The 21,414-nt window shown below is 45.7% G+C and overlaps 1 protein-coding gene across 1 annotated transcript in view; it reads left to right on the top strand.

The window, feature by feature from the left end:
* The window catches only part of LOC126442765 (uncharacterized), a 78,072-nt gene extending 58,025 nt beyond the window's left edge, over window positions 1-20,047 (top strand). Inside the window, exons 6-7 of the mRNA XM_050090795.1 lie at window positions 3,326-3,534; window positions 17,681-20,047. Coding sequence (XP_049946752.1) covers window positions 3,326-3,534; window positions 17,681-19,170 — 1,699 coding nt within the window. The 3' untranslated portion in view covers window positions 19,171-20,047. The remainder of the gene's footprint in view (window positions 1-3,325; window positions 3,535-17,680) is intronic.
* The last annotated feature ends 1,367 nt before the right edge of the window (window positions 20,048-21,414 follow it).

A 21,414-nucleotide genomic window follows, 5' to 3' on the forward strand; every position in this document is an offset into this window, starting at 1 on the left:
GTTAGAAATAAGTAGGGTTACCAGAAAAATTAATAACTGGTTTATTGCAAACCTAATGACCTGTTACTCGTAACGAACGCATGGTGGGGCGCTTACGTGCTTGCCACGCAAGCAGAACACTGTGCGCCGTATTTAACCACAATTATCTCGTGTTAGAGAACTCTGACAGACTTCCGGCTTGGAGTAGATAAAAAGTCATGTAATCTTACGATTTCGTTCGCATAATGTTCGCCTAACTTCTATAACTGAAAAGTTTTCCGCATGTTGTAAATTCGGTAACATCTACAGAAAATGCTTTTTCGTATGATGCACGTAATTGTCTTAGTAATTTGTTGCCGCACATAAAATAAACAAAATGAAACGTAGTGCAACTCTGCCTGAACACACTGGTGCCGGTTCCAGACATGTCGCCCGTTTGAGCGAGCTGAATGACACGTGACGCTGCGCGTGCTTTCTGTGCCGGACACGGCAGACCACACACACCGAGAACTCAGCAGGGAGCAGAGGTAGTAAGAAAAAGGAACCCTCTCGTCACAGATTATGGCTTCGAATGTTTTGCTCGTAGGAGCTCTCTCTTGTTTATTCATACGACCCAGCGTGTTTATCTTCTGTTGGATGTCAGTACAAAGTCGAAAACCGGAGATGCAAGAGGGGAGGCGGTCACAGAGCTCCAGCGGCAGTGGAGGAACTTCGGTACCGCCCTCGCAGTCTAGGCAGCGCCGCATTTCGTGCCTATTCTACAGTTCACGTATCACTTCGTTACTGGACTCGCATGGTACCTTCAGTAATGGCTCCAGCACTACAGGCCAAAGCCATCGGTCGCACACTGACCCCTACCTCTGCACGCAAATTGTCGACGATTGACTTCCGTGGCAGCGGTCTGCCCCGCTTGTCGACACTCCAGCTCCATGTGGCGAGTATTTATTGCGTCCTCTGTTGATTTGCCACTTTGTGTGACAACGCACTTGCTCCTAAACTGAATATGGCAGTCAGTGTTGTATCATTATAGCTGTGTAGTACATTCCCAACTGTCCAGAAGTTTCGAGATTTTCTTTAGAGCTTGTTTCAGTGGATATTGTTTGTTCACTTCCTTGCTGCATTTAAATCCGTTCTTTCGTTGCCTTATGGAATGAACGGCTCCATTATGTTAAAAACAGCCCTTTCCCGAAATTCTTCCGCAACCAAATCTCCGTATAATGTTTATTCAGATCATTGTCAGTATGCATCTACTTCCTGGATCTGTGGCATGCAAACGATAAATTTTATCACGGCGCGGATTCTGAGTCCCAGCTTGTCAGTGGCGTAGGTGTGGTACTGTAGCTCCAAGCAGAACAGCGTGCTGGTGTACGTGGCGTGGAAATGATTTGCGAGCCTTAGCACCATGGCACCACATGTCTTATGGAAGGGACTGCTTTCCGGTCAAACTGGGGACCCAGACATCACACGGAACTCATTATGATGCAGCTTCATGCTTTAATTGACAACGTCGTTGTCAAGTAACAGTAATAACCAAGGACCATACTACAAGGAGTACAGGGAGTACTGATTGTTCTGCATTGTGTCTGGCAGTATGGAAACTTTCCATCGTTGATGGGCTGTAGGGAATGCAGTCGTAGATTAATCAGGAAAAAATTGTCACATACCCGATTCTGAGGGCTCCATTCTCATCACAACGTGTACCTGACACATATGTACCGAATCGATATACGGAACACTGACCTTAGGAAAAAGTTTTACGGCCAACAATTTCTGTATGATAATTTTCACTGCCAAACTAGAGACCCGCACCAACCACTCACGAAGCGAGACCGAGAGAATGCTTCAGAGCCAAGTAAACAAATATTTGTATGCAATAGTGAAGCGTCATTTTGTCAAGTTTTACGTCAGCAGACATGTACTTCTGCACGTCAAGCATACAAGTGTTAGATGGTGGGATGCACACAGCCGGATGTAAGCAGAAACATTATAAAAATGCCACAACTGATAAGGGTATAATGAGTAAAACGAAAGACCTATTGTGAAATAAAAACAGATGTTTGGTATTTGCAAAGACGGATTTGAAATAGCTTTAGTCATCGTATCGCGCTGTCCTTAGCCGTTGGATTAGGTGAAAGGGACTGAATAAGTGGACCTGCTTGACGGTACATTCACGTTTGTCCACTGAACTCATCTTCCTGTGTCATACAGTCTTTACGGAAAATTATCGCAGATGTCACATCACCAAATGCAGATAGGAAACTCCCTGGCAGGTCAGAGCCGTGTGTCGGATCCGCTACGTGCACTCTCCACTGCAGAGTGAGGATTCGCCCAGGAAGCAACTCCCGAGGCCTCTGGTCACTGCAGTGCCCATCCTTCCGGGAGCGCTGGTCCCGCCAGCCGTGCAGGGGAGCTTCTGTGACGGCTGGAAGGCAGCGGCTGAGCTACTGGCGGAAGTAAGGCTGCGACGGCGGCTCTCGGTTCCTGCCTGCCCAGCTCTATGTCTATTTTTATAAGGACGTCATATTCGCCATTGACTTTAAAAATTGTTTTACAAATGCAGTTTCGGCCTTTTGAGCCATTTTCAAGTGGTAATGTGGAAGATTTTGCTTCAGCTCATGACAGACATGTCTACATGTCAGCGTCTAAAATCATCTATAACAAATTTGAACAAGTCATTCATTACCTTAACATAAATATCACATGTTCACTCTCTTGCAATGCATACGAAATTCCTCTATAAGGAAAAGAGGTATTCTGCGGCAAGCGCTGCAGTCCTGCTGTTTGATGTGTCTGGAACCACTTAAAACGATATAGCAGCACAGAACGGAGTGGATGACCTGCAAGAAATAGTTATAATCGGTGTCTCACTCAAGTGCTCCGAAATCTAAAGATGAAATCTCGATGCGCTAAAATGCTAAAAAGACCAATGGATTTGCGATTGTTTGCTGTGTTACTATGCATCCTTTAAAGAATGAAAAAGTTCCAGGTTTGTGTCCCAGTCTGGCACACAGTACTCATCTGCCAGGAAGTTTCTAATCCACTGGTGAGTGGAAATCCGTTCTGGATACTTTTAGCCGCGCAGGATTAGCCGAGCGGTCTGGGGCGCTTCAGTCATGTGGTGCGCGGATGGTCCCGGCGGAGGTTCGAGCCCTCCCTCGAGCATGGGCTTGTGTGTGTGTGTGTCCTTAGGATAATGTAGGTTAAGTAGTGTGTAAGCTTAGGGACTGATGACCTTAGCAGTTAAGTCCCATAAAATTTCACACACATTTATGGATACTTGTACGTTCTTGCATAAACTATACATGCTAGGCTTTTAACTTTTAACCTGGCACCTTGTGTGCTACAGGCGGCCGCTGTTGAGTGAACGCCTGCTGCGCTATCAGCCGTGGAGCCCCTCCTTTGACGACGACTTCAGTGCGCTGTGCAAGGAGCGGCAGCCAGAGGCGTCGCAAATGTTCAGCCTCGCTGACGATCTGTACGCCTTCTATCGTGTCTCCTGGTACACTACAGCTGAGTACATCGATACATTCTACGAAGATGACGTCAAGATTGTAGGTAAGTTTAATACTGGGACCCGGCCACTTCACGGTTATGCGCTGACAACTGTTCAGTTGTTCGAGGAATGAGATTCAAATATCCTTCTGAATATGTAGTTTCAGATCTTGCGTGATTTTGCACGCCATGCAAGATAATCTCTGGTGCTCTTTCCAAAGTCAGTTTTTCGATTCCTCGGCAACTCTCCGTCTGGATCTATGACAAGCTAACTACTTCATTTCGATGTATTATTGACTTCTTCATTATGCAGGGACTAAAAAAAGACTACGTACACAAAATTTTGGAGTGTTTAGAGAAGATTAAAAATAACAAAGTTTATGTGACACAAAGGTCAAAGGTGTACCCCCACCTGCTCGTGGCCCGTGAAGGTTTCGACGCCAGCGATGTACAGAGGCTGTGTGATGTTTTGGAGACGTTACTCAAGTGCCAGCTGGGTGCTAACGATTGTGCAACACACTCGGAACAAGTGGGTGTCTCACAAATAATGTTTGCAGCCTCAGCCTAACAGGCAACCACCTCACCTGGGGTGTCTGCCAGTGTCTGGTACACAGAACAACTCGTCTCCCTCCCGTAGGAGGCACACAACAGCTCTAAAACAGTGCCCATCCCACAGCACTTTGAACACCGTCTCTGAACGACAGTGCAGATAAGACCCTCATACATGTGCGACACGTGCCTCATATAAAAAAGTGTTCCTTTTTATCTTCTATAAACACTCTAAAATTCTGTATACGTAGTTTTTTTTTCAGACCTAGTCTAGGGCTTGTTTTAAAAATGGCGAATGGTCTCTGCAACATAACGGCTACAGACAAGCTAATTTTCTGTCAATACTGTAACTGGTGTAGTGATCTAAATTTCTCATGTGTGATCCTAGCTCGATACTGTTCGTATTTACTAATTTTCTTTGACCAACAATATTTCGATTTGTAAGTGACCAGTTAATTGTATCAGATACACTTTTAATATTATCCTTAGAAGTATTAATACTATGAACTGTAGTAGGACTGAGGAAAAACAGCTATCGCACCTGTCTGCTAAACAACTCTATTTGTCCGAATCACTATATTTTTTTAATTTATTATTTTATTCTCGTTGCTGGACTTCATCTCTTACTCGGTCATCTATCTATCGTGCACCAGACATGAAGCGAGTTGTAATCGTTCATTTCTCTCTTTGTAACTGCCTGATAGCTTCTTGTTCGGCAGGGAGTAACTCCATTTAAATGAGAGGAAGGGGGGACAGTGAGCTTGTGCTCCCTCAGCGGAAAAATTATTTATGCCTGCCGTTGTCACCCATGACCGCTTCAGGCAATCGAACTTGCAGGGTTTTAATTGGTAGTAAACCGACTAATTAAGAAACTAAGGTGGTCGAAAAGGGTTACAACAGTTAAAGAAGTAAGTTATCATAAGAATATGCGTATATTAGAACCAGGGACTGTAATACTGCGAAGAACGGCCGTTACAAAATTTCGGCTGCAGCCGATAATTTACTGCAGATACTCATAAGAATAATAGTGGCACATAAACGGAAATACGCATTGTTAGCAAGTTACTAAACAAGCATACTCTTACCCCATCTGTTTCTAGACTCAGCTGCACTCGGCAGCAAGTCTATAAGTATGACTGAAACTGTTATGGACACCGAGAACAAACGTGTGAGCTGAAGTTGATGTTTCTATTCCTCGCGAGTAGCGACAAGATATTAAATAATGAGCAGCGACATGAGCTTACAGAGTTGTGGACCACTAGCCATTTGTCTGGAAGCTAACTTTAAGCCCGACATTGAAGACATCTTCAGGGGAAAGTTGTCATGATAATCCAGAGAGATCGGAGAGATCGTGGCAGTTCGGTCGAGATAGGGAGTGGGGGGGGGGGGAGGAAGAAGAAACGGGTGCGAATCTCTTCTGAGCACGTGGCGATGTTGGAGATGGCTTGCGACATCCAGCGGGCTGCTACAACGGCCCTGAAAGAGTTGCCCTCGCCACTATTAAAACCGTGGTGCTTTACTGTCGGCTTTTTTACGCATCACTGTCCAGCAGAACTAGATGCTTGCCCACAACAGACCAACGTATCAGGGTATCAGGAACTGAGTCCTGATTTGCTGTCGCTGCCATTGTGTAAAATCAACTAAATTGCAAATCCAAGGCTACAGATGTCAAAAATACTTCCTGTGTGACGACTATCTGACCCAGTATCGCAGAACCAACTGGCCTATCCCAATTACAAACAAGACCAGTCCAAGTTGCAAATTTTTGTTTTTTATTCATTCGATGATTTGTTTCGGACCGAGACCCATTTTCAAATCACCATAACATAGACGAAAATGGCACTTCCGAAGATGTCAAAAACGTGCAATGAACATTTACAGTGCAATACAGATGTCAAAAATACTTCCTGTGTGACGACTATCTGACCCAGTATCGCAGAACCAACTGGCCTCCAATGAACAAAACCTTGGAACGCTTTTTCGTTCACTGATTAACAGAAGTTGCCCCAAACTACTGCAGCATACTGGAAGTTCGTAAAACCACCCATGTTAACTGTGCCCAAATGTACAATCCTTGCACAACTGCATCATCTACACAGCCTCAACTCGAATGATCTCGTAAGTATAAAGTAAACGCATTATTCACGACACTAAACTTACATTCCGCATCCCAACAACTACATGCATTGCATCCTCACCATCAAAGATATTGAGTTCAGATCCACAGTTTTCTAACCGTCAGTCGAGCTCACCGTCATCATCCCAACAGTTTCTTGTGTCGCATCCCTAATATGAAAGACATCCAGTTTGGAACCACAGTTTTCCACAACATTGAATCTTTTTCAACGTCCACATATCGTCCAACAGATGACGATAACAGTCACAGTCACCTTCCATTTTAACATCCAAGTCACCTATTCCAAAAAGCAATCCAACTTTATCTTCAGCCACACCAAAACATCAGCTTAAAACCTATACCTAACCTTGTTTCGCGACATAAGACATCAAGACAAAGCAGCAGCATAGCATTCAATCCATATGTCTGTTCCATCAGCTCCAACGAGATCTTCATCACTGACATCTTATCTCAACGCTACAACTATACTTTAATGAAAATTGTTACAGTCACGTAACACAGTCCCAGTCATTCTACACTCTACAAGGCACAGATAATTGATACAACATACAATCAGATGGTACTACCAATGGGTGCTTGTGAGACATCCTGATACCAGCACCTCAGTCTGCAGATCAGAAACCCTGGGATTGGTGTTACACATGAACAAAAACACTGCCACATTTTCCATAAACTGAACAATCTAGTGAAAAAGGATTCGTTCTCCTCTCATCCATAACAACCACACGTTACCAAACAACCTCAACAAGCCAGACTCAGTGCTTCATATCTTAAAGATATACTCACTGTATCTAATGACTGCTCGACAATTCGGGACATACAATGTCACATAAATATGACCACCATATCTTTTGGTATCAGTTTAAAATACCTTTCTATAACGCCACAAAACGAATTAAATATAGCATTTACAACACAAGACTATAAAGCCACACATTTTGTGAGCGTGCGGGTTGGTGTTATTCTGTCATTCTGCGCAACAGATTAATCTTAGATGTACCCTTTACCCTTTGGCCCCTGCGAGATGCAATTTCCACCCCCACACTACTACAGAAGTCAGACAGACACTCCTAACGTTCTAGGGCGCTGAAGACCTTGCTGTCGTGCGCCCACCAAACCCTTCTACTACAACTACCCTAACGTTCTAAAGAGAAATGCCTGAAAAACTTTCAGCAATAAATACCTTCTGGAATCGTCCACTGTAAGGAAATGACACAAAAATTCACAAAATTTCATACGTAACTAGTGGGATACTTGGGTACTGGAGTAGTGCTAGTTAGTGTAAGAAAAACATGAAAGTAACGAAAACTATTATTTATTTTGCAAAAATTCTGAGATATCACAATAGCACTTTTAGTTATGAATTGAACACGTTATTTGCAGGTTCTTTTCAGAATGTGAAGTTACCTCTTAAGGATAGGATTCGCTAATGAAATTTCTATACAAAGTTTAAGATTGTTATTGACTTGGCAAAATGGCTGAGAGCCGCACCTACTCAACTTGAATAATTATCGGTTAGAATGTTGCTAGGTACAGTCGAGGCTGTCACGTGTGATACGCAGTGAAGGGTACTGTTGTGGAGGAAATGTGGGGGTCGCAAGAGCTGTAGCTGTGATGACTGCTGTCTGCGCCGCTCGCTGCCGACAAATAAGATAACTCTAGTTCTATCTGGATTGACCTTCGCCAATCAAACTATCCCTACGCCTTGATGAAGTCAAGGACTCCTATTCGCCCCTAGCCTAACTATTGACGTGGTACACCGGTCAGATAACCAGTCCACTGCAATGCCACTCAAAAATTCGCTCGTAGGCGTTTAACTATTACTCAGTCCATTCATACCGCACAATAAGTGTGGCAGCCAACACAGTGAACAACGCTTAATCGCAAGGACTCAATATACAGTTGCACTTCGATTCGCTCTCGACAGAGGTGCTCTCCCAGTGAAGTACTGTGGAGAGACTTGTTCCTCGCTCTTTGAGTACATGTAAGAGCGCGCACGCTCTCGTTACGTGTTCTCGCTCCAAGAGCGACAACAGAACGGCCCCTCTGCACGCCAGACGAGAAGCGGTATACCTTTCGATCTCTCCCATTACTCCTTCAACTCAAGGCGTCAGAAATATCGTCTGCCAATCAGAATTGCTCTTCTAAAACGCGAGAATGACGTTTTGTTTAAGGCGACCAATCCGGAAATCTGTAGTATCGGTGTTTGGCGTTTGCTGTCTCCCTGTGAAACTGCGTGCTATGTGTAAAGAATGCGTAGGCTAACCGCTCCCACACAATGTAGCGGAATTTGCTTTTAAGCCGAACACGAGATCGTCCTTTCACTCGGGCTAACGCTGTCTGCTCTACAGGCGGTCACTGGCCGACGTAGATAGCTTGGGACCGGCCTCCTGGGGTGCAGTTGCCTCTCTCGAGCTAAAAGCTCCTGTGACCGGCGTGTCTGGAATGTATGTGTGTACCCCAGCCTCGAGTATTTCGACCACGGTGCGCACTTGCGATTTATTAGTTATTTGCATATCGTTTACATGAATTCATACAATACTGACTTTATCTTATCGAGATTGGGCTCGAATGAAGCGTCTTGATGTGCAGAATATGATTGTGAGGGCGGAATATGTAAGCAATGAAGGAGACCACGACGTCTTACAATTTCAGGAAATTCTTATGAGAGGCTGCTCATGACTCCATTACTTTAGACCTTCTTAAAAAAAAAAAAGAAATGAAGAAAGAAAGAAAGCTCTTATTTCCTACTACCTATAGTCAATTTGTGTGATATCATACTGTATGCAAGTTTATATCCCACAGCTCACCTATACTAATCAAAACGTCATGGAACCCAGGTTTGAACCTCGCTGCTGCTTAAATTTAGAATAAAAATCATCAGTAATGATGGATGGGCGGATAGAGCTTCAAGGCACTTTTTCCCATGCTCCTAAAACCCTGAAGAGTCAGCAGTGCTCAAAGGCATGAGAATGCAGAAGGTAATCGGAACCACTGGTGTCTGTCCACAGGACATGTGGCCTATAATTGAAAAGTGGTATGATGACTCCTCCACTGGCGAAATATTCCGCACTAGTCGCACATTCGGATCTCTGGGAGGAAACTGGCAAGTGGCAGGTGTCCCAATGAATTATGTTTACTGTATAGCTCCTTGTCTGGCACACCATTCTTCTTTTGTTACTGTAAATCTTACTCAACAGCATATCTCCATCTACCTCGGTAACTTCACCTCTCGTTGTAGCCTCTGCTACATCAAAATCACTTATGTTAAAAACCCAAGGAATTACTACAATAAATACACCAATCATTTCTCTCTCCCTAACTTCCACCATGGCACACATAAACATAACTGTGTAGTGGCACTCTCTTCAAAGTTATGCTGGTTCGAATCCAGGTGATGGAAGAAATTTTCATTGCTGGTATTTCCCCAGTAATGGGAGGGGGAATTGGAGCATAAAGTTTCCCATCACCAGACCTCGTGTCAGTGTTCTACATTACATTGCCTCTCCTCAGTGTATCATGATACACTGATGCCTGTGACACTGCTGAAGGTGACACATGTGGTGTCGACGATAATCGCCTGCAGCAAATCGTCAATCGACCACCGCAGAGATGCTGTACACCTAAGCAGCATCGCCACCGCCTATGAGAAAGAAGTAGTAAGCCACTCCTCCTGTAGCTTCGAGGCGCCACACACGACAAGTATTTCCAGTTCTGCCAGTGCCTGGTACGAGTTTTGCCAGAGTCCAGCCTGAGTTCTGTTCTGTCTACGAGGGTATCAACAGTGGCCATGACGACTGCAGAGAAGCGACGAATTTCTGCCTTCAGAGTGCAGTGTCGGCGTAACGTCACTCAGTCAAGCCTAGGCCAAGCATGCACATACAGAGAGTCGAGGGCCAACAACAGACACATATTTGGCACAGTTGTAGTAAACGTTCAGTGCTCATCATCTGCAGACTTGCACTGTAATGCCGCTAAGTGTTTTCAGCAGCTCCTGTGTATTTGGACCCCAATTAATACCACACGTGCTCACACAGCCACAGCCACGAGGAGCTAAAGATAAGTGTATTGCTTTCCAAACAATAAGGCGTTCTGATCATTGACTGTTTCATCTATCTACTTGTAAATTTATTAAAAGCATGACACAACAACATGTGTGTCAGATGTGGATGTTAAGCTCTTAACGCATCCATTACAGTCATGTACACTCAACAGATAACTCAGAGTCACAGTTCTCTCACAATGCAAGGACAGTGGCCAATTATGTGGAGGAAGATAAGCGCTTGCAGTAAGGCGGTGGAGCTGCTGCTCCATTCCTCTCTGCTGACATGGGCAGAGGACTCTCACTTTCTCATATCTTGGAATAATCACGCATCCCCAGCTTACAACAAACTCAAATTAAGAAGACAGGAAACACGACAATGTGGGGATTCCATCACTCAGCCATCCTCTGTACTTGGGTAAAACCCACTGAACGAGGCGATGCTGTGGTAAGCTGTTGGCTCCAAACTTGATTTTCGACCATATTTAGTTTCTCTGTGATGTCCCTACACAGCTTAAGGTGAATGACACGACGGTTCCTATTGATGGACGCCGCTGTCCTCCTTCCCCGTTCTTCCCAATTCTGGGTTATGCTCTAATAGCTGTTTCACCAACAGGACGTTAAACCCTGATCTTGTTTCTTCCTTCGTCTTTCCAAAAGCCTTAGTGGCCCCAGTGTTACTTTCGCCAATATAGCTTGGATCTCAGCAGTCTCAAACATTTACCATTCCTTACAGTCTTAGAACACCTTGCACTCTGTATCATATTTGCCGTCTCAGACGCAACCTCTACCAGCTGATTAGATTGCCCTCTCTTCTGAAGTTCCTCAGACTTTGTCACAAATTGTAAACGTTCCATAAACGTGGCGAACAAAAGAAATTTTTCTCGCCTATCCTCTGGATACCTAGGCTTCTGGTGCGCCCTCCACTTGCCACCCTTCTGTATCCTATTCGAGCGGAACTTCAGCTGGCTGGTTCTTCCTGTTCCGGAATAGTATGTAGACACTTACTCCTCCAACCAGCTATAATCCTAGCGTCTACGCCTCTTCAATATGTAGATGATCCCGCTTCCAGCCTCCTGACCACTGCCATCCCTCCCTCACACCTCCCTCTACCCACATCAACTTGTCAATCATACTTCCCAGCCCACTCCAACACCTTGAATACATACACCCTTTCTGGCCGGCACCTGCATCATACCATATTACCCTCGTAGTAGTTATTGGGAACTGACTGCCAGTGACTTGCCAGAAGCACGAGACTTATCTTCACCATAGCACCATCATCAGCTTCAATGTACATGTGTTTATGTAGAGACGCTATGGCTTTTATTTTTTTGAAACCTATCATTTTATTCATTCTCCCATAAAAGCTATACTGGCCTAACTTCGATAGGCTGAAGAGCAGCAAAGTGTCTGAAGCTTGCGCACCACACGATAATGTGGTGGGAGTGGAATGAATAACAAAGAAAATGGAGTGTTTACGACAAAGTCGTGCATTCGGCCTTTCACAGAACATGCCGGTGTATAAGAATCTTTCAGAACTTATTCGTCTTACTGGGTATACATTTGCGCTCAACACGCCAATGAACTATACAGGGTGAGTCACCTAACATTACCGCTGGATATATTTCGTAAACCACATCAAATACTGACGAATCGATTCCACAGACCGAACGTGAGGAGAGGGGCTAGTGTAATTGGTTAATACAAACCATACAAAAATGCACAGAAGTATGTTTATTAACACAAACCTACGTTTTTTTTAAATGGAACCCCGTTAATTTTGTTAGCACATCTGAACATATAAACAAATACGTAATTTGTTGCATTGTAAAATGTTAATTACATCCGGAGATATTGTAACCTAAAGTTGATGCTTGAGTACCACGCTGTTCGATCGTGTGTATCGGAGAGCACCGAATTACGTAGGGATCCAAAGGGAACGGTGATGGACCTTAGGTACAGAAGAGACTGGAACAGCACATTACGTCCACATGCTAACACCTTTTTATTGGTCTTTGACGCACATGTACATTACAATGAGGGGTGAGGTACACGTACACACGTGGTTTCCGTTTTCAATTACGGAGTGGAATAGAGTGTGTCCCGACATGTCAGGCCAATAGATGTTCAATGTAGTGGCCATCATTTGCTGCACACAATTGCAATCTCTGGCGTAATGAATGTCGTACACGCCGCAGTACATCTGGTGTAATGTCGCCGCAGGCTGCCACAATACGTTGTTTCATATCCTCTGGGGTTGCAAGCACATCACGGTACACATTCTCCTTTAACGTACCCCACAGAAAGAAGTCCAGAGGTGTAAGATCAGGAGAACGGGCTGGCCAATTTATGCGTCTTCCACGTCCTATGAAACGCCCGTCGGACATCCTGTCAAGGGTCAGCCTAGTGTTAATTGCGGTATGTGCAGGTGCACCATCATGCTGATACCACATACATCGATGCGTTTCCAGAGGAACATTTTCGAGCAACGTTGGCAGATCATTCTGTAGAAACGCGATGTATGTTGCAGCTGTTTGGGCCCCTGCAATGAAGTGAGGACCAATAAGGTGGTCGCCAATGATTCCACACCATACATTTACAGTCCACAGTCGCTGTCGCTCTACCTGTCTGAGCCAGCGAGGATTGTCCACGGACCAGTAATGCATGTTCCGTAGATTCACTGCCCCATGGTTTGTGAAACCCGCTTCATCGGTAAACAGGTAGAACTGCAACGCATTCTCTGTTAATGCCCATTGACAGATTTGCACTCGATGATTAAAGTCATCACCATGTAATTACTGATGTGGCGACAAATGAAACGGGTGAAAGCGGTGACGATGCAGTATGCGCATGACACTACTTTGACTCAGTCCACCGGCTCTCGCAATGTCACATGTACTCATGTGTGGGTTTATGGCAACAGCAGCTAACACACCAACTGCACCCGCTTCTCCTGTGACGGGCCTGTTACGGACCCGTTTGCGTGCTACGACCATACCTGTTGCATACAGTTGGCGGTAGATGTTTTGCAATGTGCGGCACGTTGGATGCTCTCTGTCCGGGTACCGTTCTGCATACACCCTGCAAGCTTCAGCTGCATTTCGTGGACACTCGCCATAGATGAGTATCACTCTCGGCCTTTTCAGAGTTCGAATACACCATGGTCACAGTTCCTAGAACACCACACTATCACAGACGTCTGGTAACACGGTGTACTACAGTTGGTCTGCGTGCGGAGACGAATGCAGAATAACAATAGCAGCAAGCGCTACATGCGGACATTGCGACAGCTAGACCAAACCACAACAGTGCACTACAGCCACACTCGTAAACACGGTCGTCATCGAAACATGTCCCTGCAGATGCTGCTCGCCGACCGTGGCCCGTGTTTGTTACAAGACGCAACTGAATGTTGGAGGTTTCAAGCGTCAACTTTAGGTTACAATATCTCCGGATGAAATTAACATTTTACTATGCAACAAACGGCACTGATTACGTATTTGTTTATATGTTCAGATGTGCTAACAAAAGTAACGGGGTTCCGTTTAAAAAAACATAGGTTTGTGTAAAAAAACATACTTCCGTGCATTTTTGTATGGTTTGTATTAAACAGTTACACTAGCCCCTCTCCTCACGTTCGGTCTGTGGAATCGGTTCGTCAGTATTTGATGTGGTTTACGAAATATATCCATCGGTAACGTTAGATGACTCACCCTGTATACATTGGATGATGTGTAGCATATCAGTATCATTCTCCTTTGATTTGTACTCTGAACAGGAATAGTGCTCGAGGAAAACGACCATCAGGACTTCTCAGAATGCAGTAGGTAAAGCCGTCATCAAGCTGAGGCCTGGTTTGGTCACCACAGTGCTTCGCGAGCCATTGTCCTACTGCAGGTTGTGGTCACTCGCCGTCTTCCTACTTCTGAACTAACTCACCCAGTTAATAATTGTGGGACACAGTTAATTATTGGGTCTCCGAACAATTCTACAGTTCGAACATTTTCGATTTCCATAAATCAATGTCAGAGGTGAAAGAAGAGATAAGTGACAGAAGGAATCTCGGGAGCAATGCCTGAACCCCAAATCTCTGGAGTTGTAATCCCACATTCATCCACTCAGCGGCTGAGGCATGTATGTCCCAATTGCATTTATTTCTGCATTATTATCATTACACAAGGTACGAGTCAGACGAAGTAATTACATTTTTGTGCGTGTTTTGGAATGTATGCAAACAGAGTATTAACAGTAAATCGTTCATTGTGGTAAAGGAACTCCCAAAATCGTCAGTTACTGTATTTTGTTGTGCTTTTTCTCGACAATCTCGTGCTAACGACACAAACTGGTGACAAATATGCTCCATCACTTTTTTTTTACGCTGCGTGATGGGGTCGCTAAGTTCACGGAGGAAAGTGAAATATCACAAAGACGAGAATTCAGCCTGCATCCTATTTCTTTGTACAGGACGCCTATGGAGTTATGTCAAAAGAGTAGATTCTATATGGACGTAGTTAGATATAAAATAAATACGTATCCAACGGATCAGTGCATGGGCGATCACACCTTCCTCAGATATCTACGTGTCTCGCTGTCCCCCTTGCTTTATTGCGGGTCGTCCTAGTAATTCTGCTTAGAAAGACTTCCTCAACACTTGTGTCAATTTTCCATTAATCTTTCAACGTTGAGCCACATGAGGCTTTATTATTCTTCATATTCAGTTATTTGCGTGGTAAGATCAAAAGTTTGTCATGACGATTTCAAAAGGTTGTTGAGGTGGTAATGTTGGGATTTCGTGGTAACCATTTTAATGTGGCTTTAAATGCTGCAGAACCAAATAGAATCCGAGAATAAGTTGTTCAATTAAGAAACCCACACATCTGAACAACAAAACGAGACTCAAGCTCCTTCCTTCTACAACCACACAAGATCCGTGACTGCCTTGTCATGGAGCTGAGATACTGGAAACTTCTGTTGTACAGAGAATTGGAAGTTCCCATTCATGCAAGCTTCAAAAGAATGTGGTCCTAACAGGTATTCTGATCACACAATGGCCCACATAAGGTGAGGTAGGTTCCTTTCCAACTCTGGCCCACATAAGGTGAGGTAGGTTCCTTTCCATATTCTGGCCCACATAATGTGAGGTAGGTTCCTTTCCAACTCTTGCTGATAATGGGTACTTTCCTTAGACAAGAAAACAATTTTTTCCTGATCAAATAGTGGTATATGAGACATTTATAGGTAAATAACATTCTTGAGCGAGACATGGCAGAAGTCGCCACAGCGAAGTACAGTAGGTTACAAATCGTTGCTCCACACCATTGTCAGATAATTCAGTAACAACCATGGGCCTAAATCCTTTCGTATTCATATTTTTTCAGAGTGGTCGTGCATTGTTGAAGAAGATGCTTGAAGTCCAACTGCTCTTTTGCAAATTATTTTCATTGGAGACTGCTAATCTGATTAAGAGTGGGTGACACACGTTTCCTGTCACTTTTTATTGCTTCCAATACGTGTCCTGTCTTTGAGACAGCCTAAAAATACAGGACATTTATCTCAATCAGGCATGGCTACTTTACGAGGGGGACTGAGGCAAATGGTCTCATCATACCTTACATAGTTTTTCCTATCTGCGGATGTTCATGCACCCACGAATCCTCCACTAATCTCTCCTTTACAAGATAACTGTTGGTCCATGGATTCGGAACTCAAAGACTGCAGTTCTGAAACAAAAATACACTCCTGGAAATGGAAAAAAGAACACATTGACACCGGTGTGTCAGACCCACCATACTTGCTCCGGACACTGAGAGAGGGCTGTACAAGCAATGATCACACGCACGGCACAGCGGACACACCAGGAACCGCGGTGTTGGCCGTCGAATGGCGCTAGCTGCGCAGCATTTGTGCACCGCCGCCGTCAGTGTCAGCCAGTTTGCCGTGGCATACGGAGCTCCATCGCAGTCTTTAACACTGGTAGCATGCCGCGACAGCGTGGACGTGAACCGTATGTGCAGTTGACGCACTTTGAGCGAGGGCGTATAGTGGGCATGCGGGAGGCCGGGTGGACGTACCGCCGAATTGCTCAACACGTGGGGCGTGAGGTCTCCACAGTACATCGATGTTGTCGCCAGTGGTCGGCGGAAGGTGCACGTGCCCGTCGACCTGGGACCGGACCGCAGCGACGCACGGATGCACGCCAAGACCGTAGGATCCTACGCAGTGCCGTAGGGGACCGCACCGCCACTTCCCAGCAAATTAGGGACACTGTTGCTCCTGGGGTATCGGCGAGGACCATTCGCAACCGTCTCCATGAAGCTGGGCTACGGTCCCGCACACCGTTAGGCCGTCTTCCGCTCACGCCCCAACATCGTGCAGCCCGCCTCCAGTGGTGTCGCGACAGGCGTGAATGGAGGGACGAATGGAGACGTGTCGTCTTCAGCGATGAGAGTCGCTTCTGCCTTGGTGCCAATGATGGTCGTATGCGTGTTTGGCGCCGTGCAAGTGAGCGCCACAATCAGGACTGCATACGACCGAGGCACACAGGGCCAACACCCGGCATCATGGTGTGGGGAGCGATCTCCTACACTGGCCGTACACCACTGGTGATCGTCGAGGGGACACTGAATAGTGCACGGTACATCCAAACTGTCATCGAACCCATCGTTCTACCATTCCTAGGCCGGCAAGGGAACTTGCTGTTCCAACAGGACAATGCACGTCCGCATGTATCCCGTGCCACCCAACGTGCTCTAGAACGTGTAAGTCAACTACCCTGGCCAGCAAGATCTCCGGATCTGTCCCCCATTGAGCATGTTTGGGACTGGATGAAGCGTCGTCTCACGCGGTCTGCACGTCCAGCACGAACGCTGGTCCAACTGAGGCGCCAGGTGGAAATGGCATGGCAAGCCGTTCCACAGGACTACATCCAGCATCTCTACGATCGTCTCCATGGGAGAATAGCAGCCTGCATTGCTGCGAAAGGGGGATATACACTGTACTAGTGCCGACATTGTGCATGCTCTGTTGCCTGTGTCTATGTGCCTGTGGTTCTGTCAGTGTGATCATGTGATGTATCTGACCCCAGGAATGTGTCAATAAAGTTTCCCCTTCCTGGGACAATGAATTCACGGTGTTCTTATTTCAATTTTCAGGAGTGTATAATTCTGACAACATTGTTTTTTTAACATCTTCAGTGCAGGACTATCAATAAAACCTATTTACTTCCTTATTTTTACAACGTCAAGAGCGATGCAGGGACTTCTTGGACACCCTGTAGATGAAACAGACGCGCATAGTAACATGATATCTGTCTTTGTTAATACTCTTACTTTGTGTTGACATGCCGCCTTACATAGTACTGGGTAACTGAACCTGGGTAATGTGGGTAAACAACGCCCAGGCTCCTCATCCAGAGAAGACTTTGGATTCAGCTGCCTGCAGTGTACGGGCACCACCTACTTGCTGTCGTTTTCTTGCAGACGAGGAGTGGCAGCTGGAGGACAGAAGCCACGATACGCTCTCTGTGAACACTGACTGCGTGCAGCTGTTGGTGAACGCCCTGGACCACCCCACGTGTCCGCTGGAAGACCTGCCACTGGAAGCCGTGAAGCAGCGCGAGCAGTGCCGCGAGCAGCTGTGGGACGACGTGGTGCAGAGGTCGCCCCACATACCCGTCACCAGCTACCTGGCCTACACGCAGAGGATAAACGTCAACCTCTGTCTGCTGGCCTGGATGGCGGTCAACTCGTACGGCATTTGTCAGGACGTCCCGTTTAGTATGATACAGTCCGTACACGATGCTCGCTGCTATTTCGATAGTCCTGATGATCAATCATGTCTGCAGTCGAACGCTACAGACGCCATCTGTTCTGTTTCCAGAGCTATTTTGTTGCTGAAGTGTCGTGATTTTTCCTCCTTTAAGGCTTCTGATAATTGTACGCACTTATATTACCCACTTCAAAGTTTCCCAGTTGCATTTACTAAATCTATCCGCATACTGTATCAAAAGTTAACAGAAGAAACCCTGAACTACAAAAACAGTTTAACCAACGCCACCTTGAAATACAAGGATTTTAAAATCGACAGCTTGAAGCCTTTGGAAATGTCATTTATACTGGTAAATATCATTTTCCGTTTTTCGACTGCCGGAGTATACATGTACCTTCCCCAGTTACGTAATTTGCCTGGGAAGATACTCTTGTCGTTTCAGATCACGTGCATAGTCCAGATCCTGTGTTCTGAGGTCGTGTATCGTATGGCAGGCGTCCCTGACTTACCTACAGCAGTGCTGATAGACAGCGCCCTCACACTTCTCAGCTGTATCTGGCTAAACTCATTCTGCTACCACATGTATTCTTGTGTTCGCCATCTCAGGCTTCCTAACCAGCTACTACCTGCTGAAGTAAGCCAGTTATTCCGTCGTGAGATGCTGTGTGTGTTTATACCGTGGAGTATAGTATGTGTGGCAGCTGTTGCTTTGGAAAAGACAAGTAAACATTACCTCATCCACAGTCGCATAGTAGTCCTTGCAGGGATTTCAGTGTCTGTGGCATTCAACTTGGTTTGTCTCGGACTGATTGGATACATGTACCTACGTAATCGGTGCTCCATGCGGCAACTCGAAATTGTTGATAACAAGAAATTTGCCTCAAAGAAGCAATATCTTTTTATGTCAGTTAAAGCCATTATATTAAGTGGAATAGGAATTATTATTAGAATTGGGTTCCACCAAGCTCAGGGAATAGCGCAGTTAGTGTACTATATACATCTAGCTACGATGGTGCAAGGACCAGTGCTCTTCGTCTGTTTCGTTTGCAATGGAACGACGCTCCCTCTACTGAAGAACAAGATACTTCTTTGGTGGGACCCAACCAACATCCCTGCAGGTCTAGAGCTGTGTTCGGCAGCCGAGAGGAATCTGGCCAGGAGAAACAATGAACAGTCTCCCTTTTCAGAATCCTCGCTGTAGCCTCCTTCAGTATTTTTCGCAAATAACTGTCTCCACACTACACTGCATTAAACCCAGAAATAAAAATGGACTCTACCTGGTATGACAATATTAAATGTCATTAAATCTGATATCGTACAGCCAGTACTTCTCTTTCCTAACGTCTCCTTCATTTATAACTGTGTGCTTATTTGTGAGTGGTAGCCTCTGTCTACCTATTCTAATGCACTCAGAATACTTACTAAAATTGTTGGGAATTGCTTTGTGTGTACAACAGGCTGCGTCAATCACACGTCCTGTTATATACAAGGAAAACGCAGCAGGTTGTCAGAGGAATTCCCGTTCGTCAGGGTCATCTACCGTGGCGATGGTGCATTTCTGGACACATGTTCGTAGGACGTTTTTTCTCCGTTTTCCTTCGAGGATCTGTCTTTGCAGTTTGTCGGTTTTATTAATGTATAATGTATGATTATAGTAAATAACATTATGTCTGAAACAAGGAAATTTTCCATATGTGTGTGAAAGATGTACTTTTACATGATTTGTAATTCAAGTACCATGACAAGAGACATTCAGATACTTATAAAATCAAAAGAGAGGGGCCAATGACTGAAGTGCTGTGTGCATGAAAGTGTAAATGGGTTTGTTGAGCTTATTAGTGGTTCGATCACATAGACTGGCTCAAACAGGTATAGTAATAAAGTAACACATGACTTGTTGTGTGAAATGTGGCTTGAAGTGAACGCAAAGTGTCGAATGGCAGAGTTATATGAGATTAGCATTATTGGGTTTGTGAGACAAGATGATGATTTGTTAAGCTAGAGGTTTGTAAGGGTACTATGGCATTTGTTAAAAGTTAATGTTCCATGTGCCACTCTTGAGCAAGGAAGAACATTACTTAAAGGCGTATTTGCAGAAATAGTACTGTGGAAGGATAAACTTGTGCCAGTACTGTGAGTCCTGATAAACATGTGCCATAGTAGCTTCACTAGAAGCACACAGTACGCCGAATTGTGATTCGTAATCAATAGACGATCTCCAATTTGTTCAAATAAAACCTGAGTGTGCAAAGTAAATGAGTGTTTGTGTGAATTTAGTATCCAGCCCAACTGAAAATCCTGTGATAAATAGTACTACGTGGAGTGATTTTCGTGAATTTTGCATTTACCAGGCACCCGCAGTGTCAACCGCGATTTCCGTCTGGACGCAGTGGAACCAGAGGCCGCAGCGCCACGAGGGAGGCAGGTGCCGGGTGCAGCCCGCCTGGCCGCAGGGGGGCGCCGGCAGCTCAACACATTCTGTAAAACCGTTTGACGAAGATTTGCAGGCCGTGCGCCTCGATTCTGCCAGCGCAGCGCCAAGCCAACCCTGGCCCGCCTTGCGTGACATCACAAGAGCGCGCCGCCGCCTTCTCTTTAGGTGGTGGTGGCCAGAGCCGACACGGGGCGCACTGGGGGTGCTTAGCGGCCCACCCAGACAAGCGTCCTGCACCACCGGGACACGCGTAAAGTCGGTCCGACACAGGGGTCGCCAGCCGAGCCTCGACCCGCTGGAAAGTATCGAACCTCATCGCTCGAAAGCCAGTAGTTAACGGCCCTCGTGCTACCTACTTACCCCCAGGCAAGATCCCGAGTTCCGACCGCAGTACTGGGAACATTCACAGCCAAGTCCAGGAAATTACTATCGACTGGCTGTACGAAATACACAGTTCAAACTCAACAGGAAGACGGTCACTCGAAAAACATTACTCCCAGATTTGGATAACAAACTGAGATTATCGCTATCCGATTACCCCAGCCAAGTCAGTCATTTGAGTCGGAGCACCACTTCCACTTAGCTAACATCACAGAGTTTTCACTGAGCTACAGTTCGCCGTAAACGCCCGCACTAATTACTATGCAACATTCGCAGATAACGGCAGCAAAGTTCTTAGGCGGTAATCGATGCGCGCAAACGAGAACGCGTTTGGAAACTCGAGAACACTGTGCGTCGCGACACAGAACTCCGCTCCAGAGAGCCCGCGACCCGCCACGTCGGCTACACGGGCGCCGACAGCCAGCTCTCGATTCCCCGAGCCCCGAGCCTCTCCACGAAATCATTCTACACGTGGGCCTTTCAGCCAATCAGGAGCAGCAGAGGACTGGAAGCCCCACCACTGGCCACTCCCTGCTGCTGCTTAGAGCCACTGCTATCACGTTCTGGTCTTCAAAAAGGCGAACCAGCGAGCAGGTATGGGTGGTCAGGGAATCACCTGTTACAATCCTT

The sequence above is a fragment of the Schistocerca serialis genome, unplaced genomic scaffold (assembly GCF_023864345.2).
Source record: "Schistocerca serialis cubense isolate TAMUIC-IGC-003099 unplaced genomic scaffold, iqSchSeri2.2 HiC_scaffold_1406, whole genome shotgun sequence".
NCBI classification, from domain to species: domain Eukaryota; kingdom Metazoa; phylum Arthropoda; class Insecta; order Orthoptera; family Acrididae; genus Schistocerca; species Schistocerca serialis.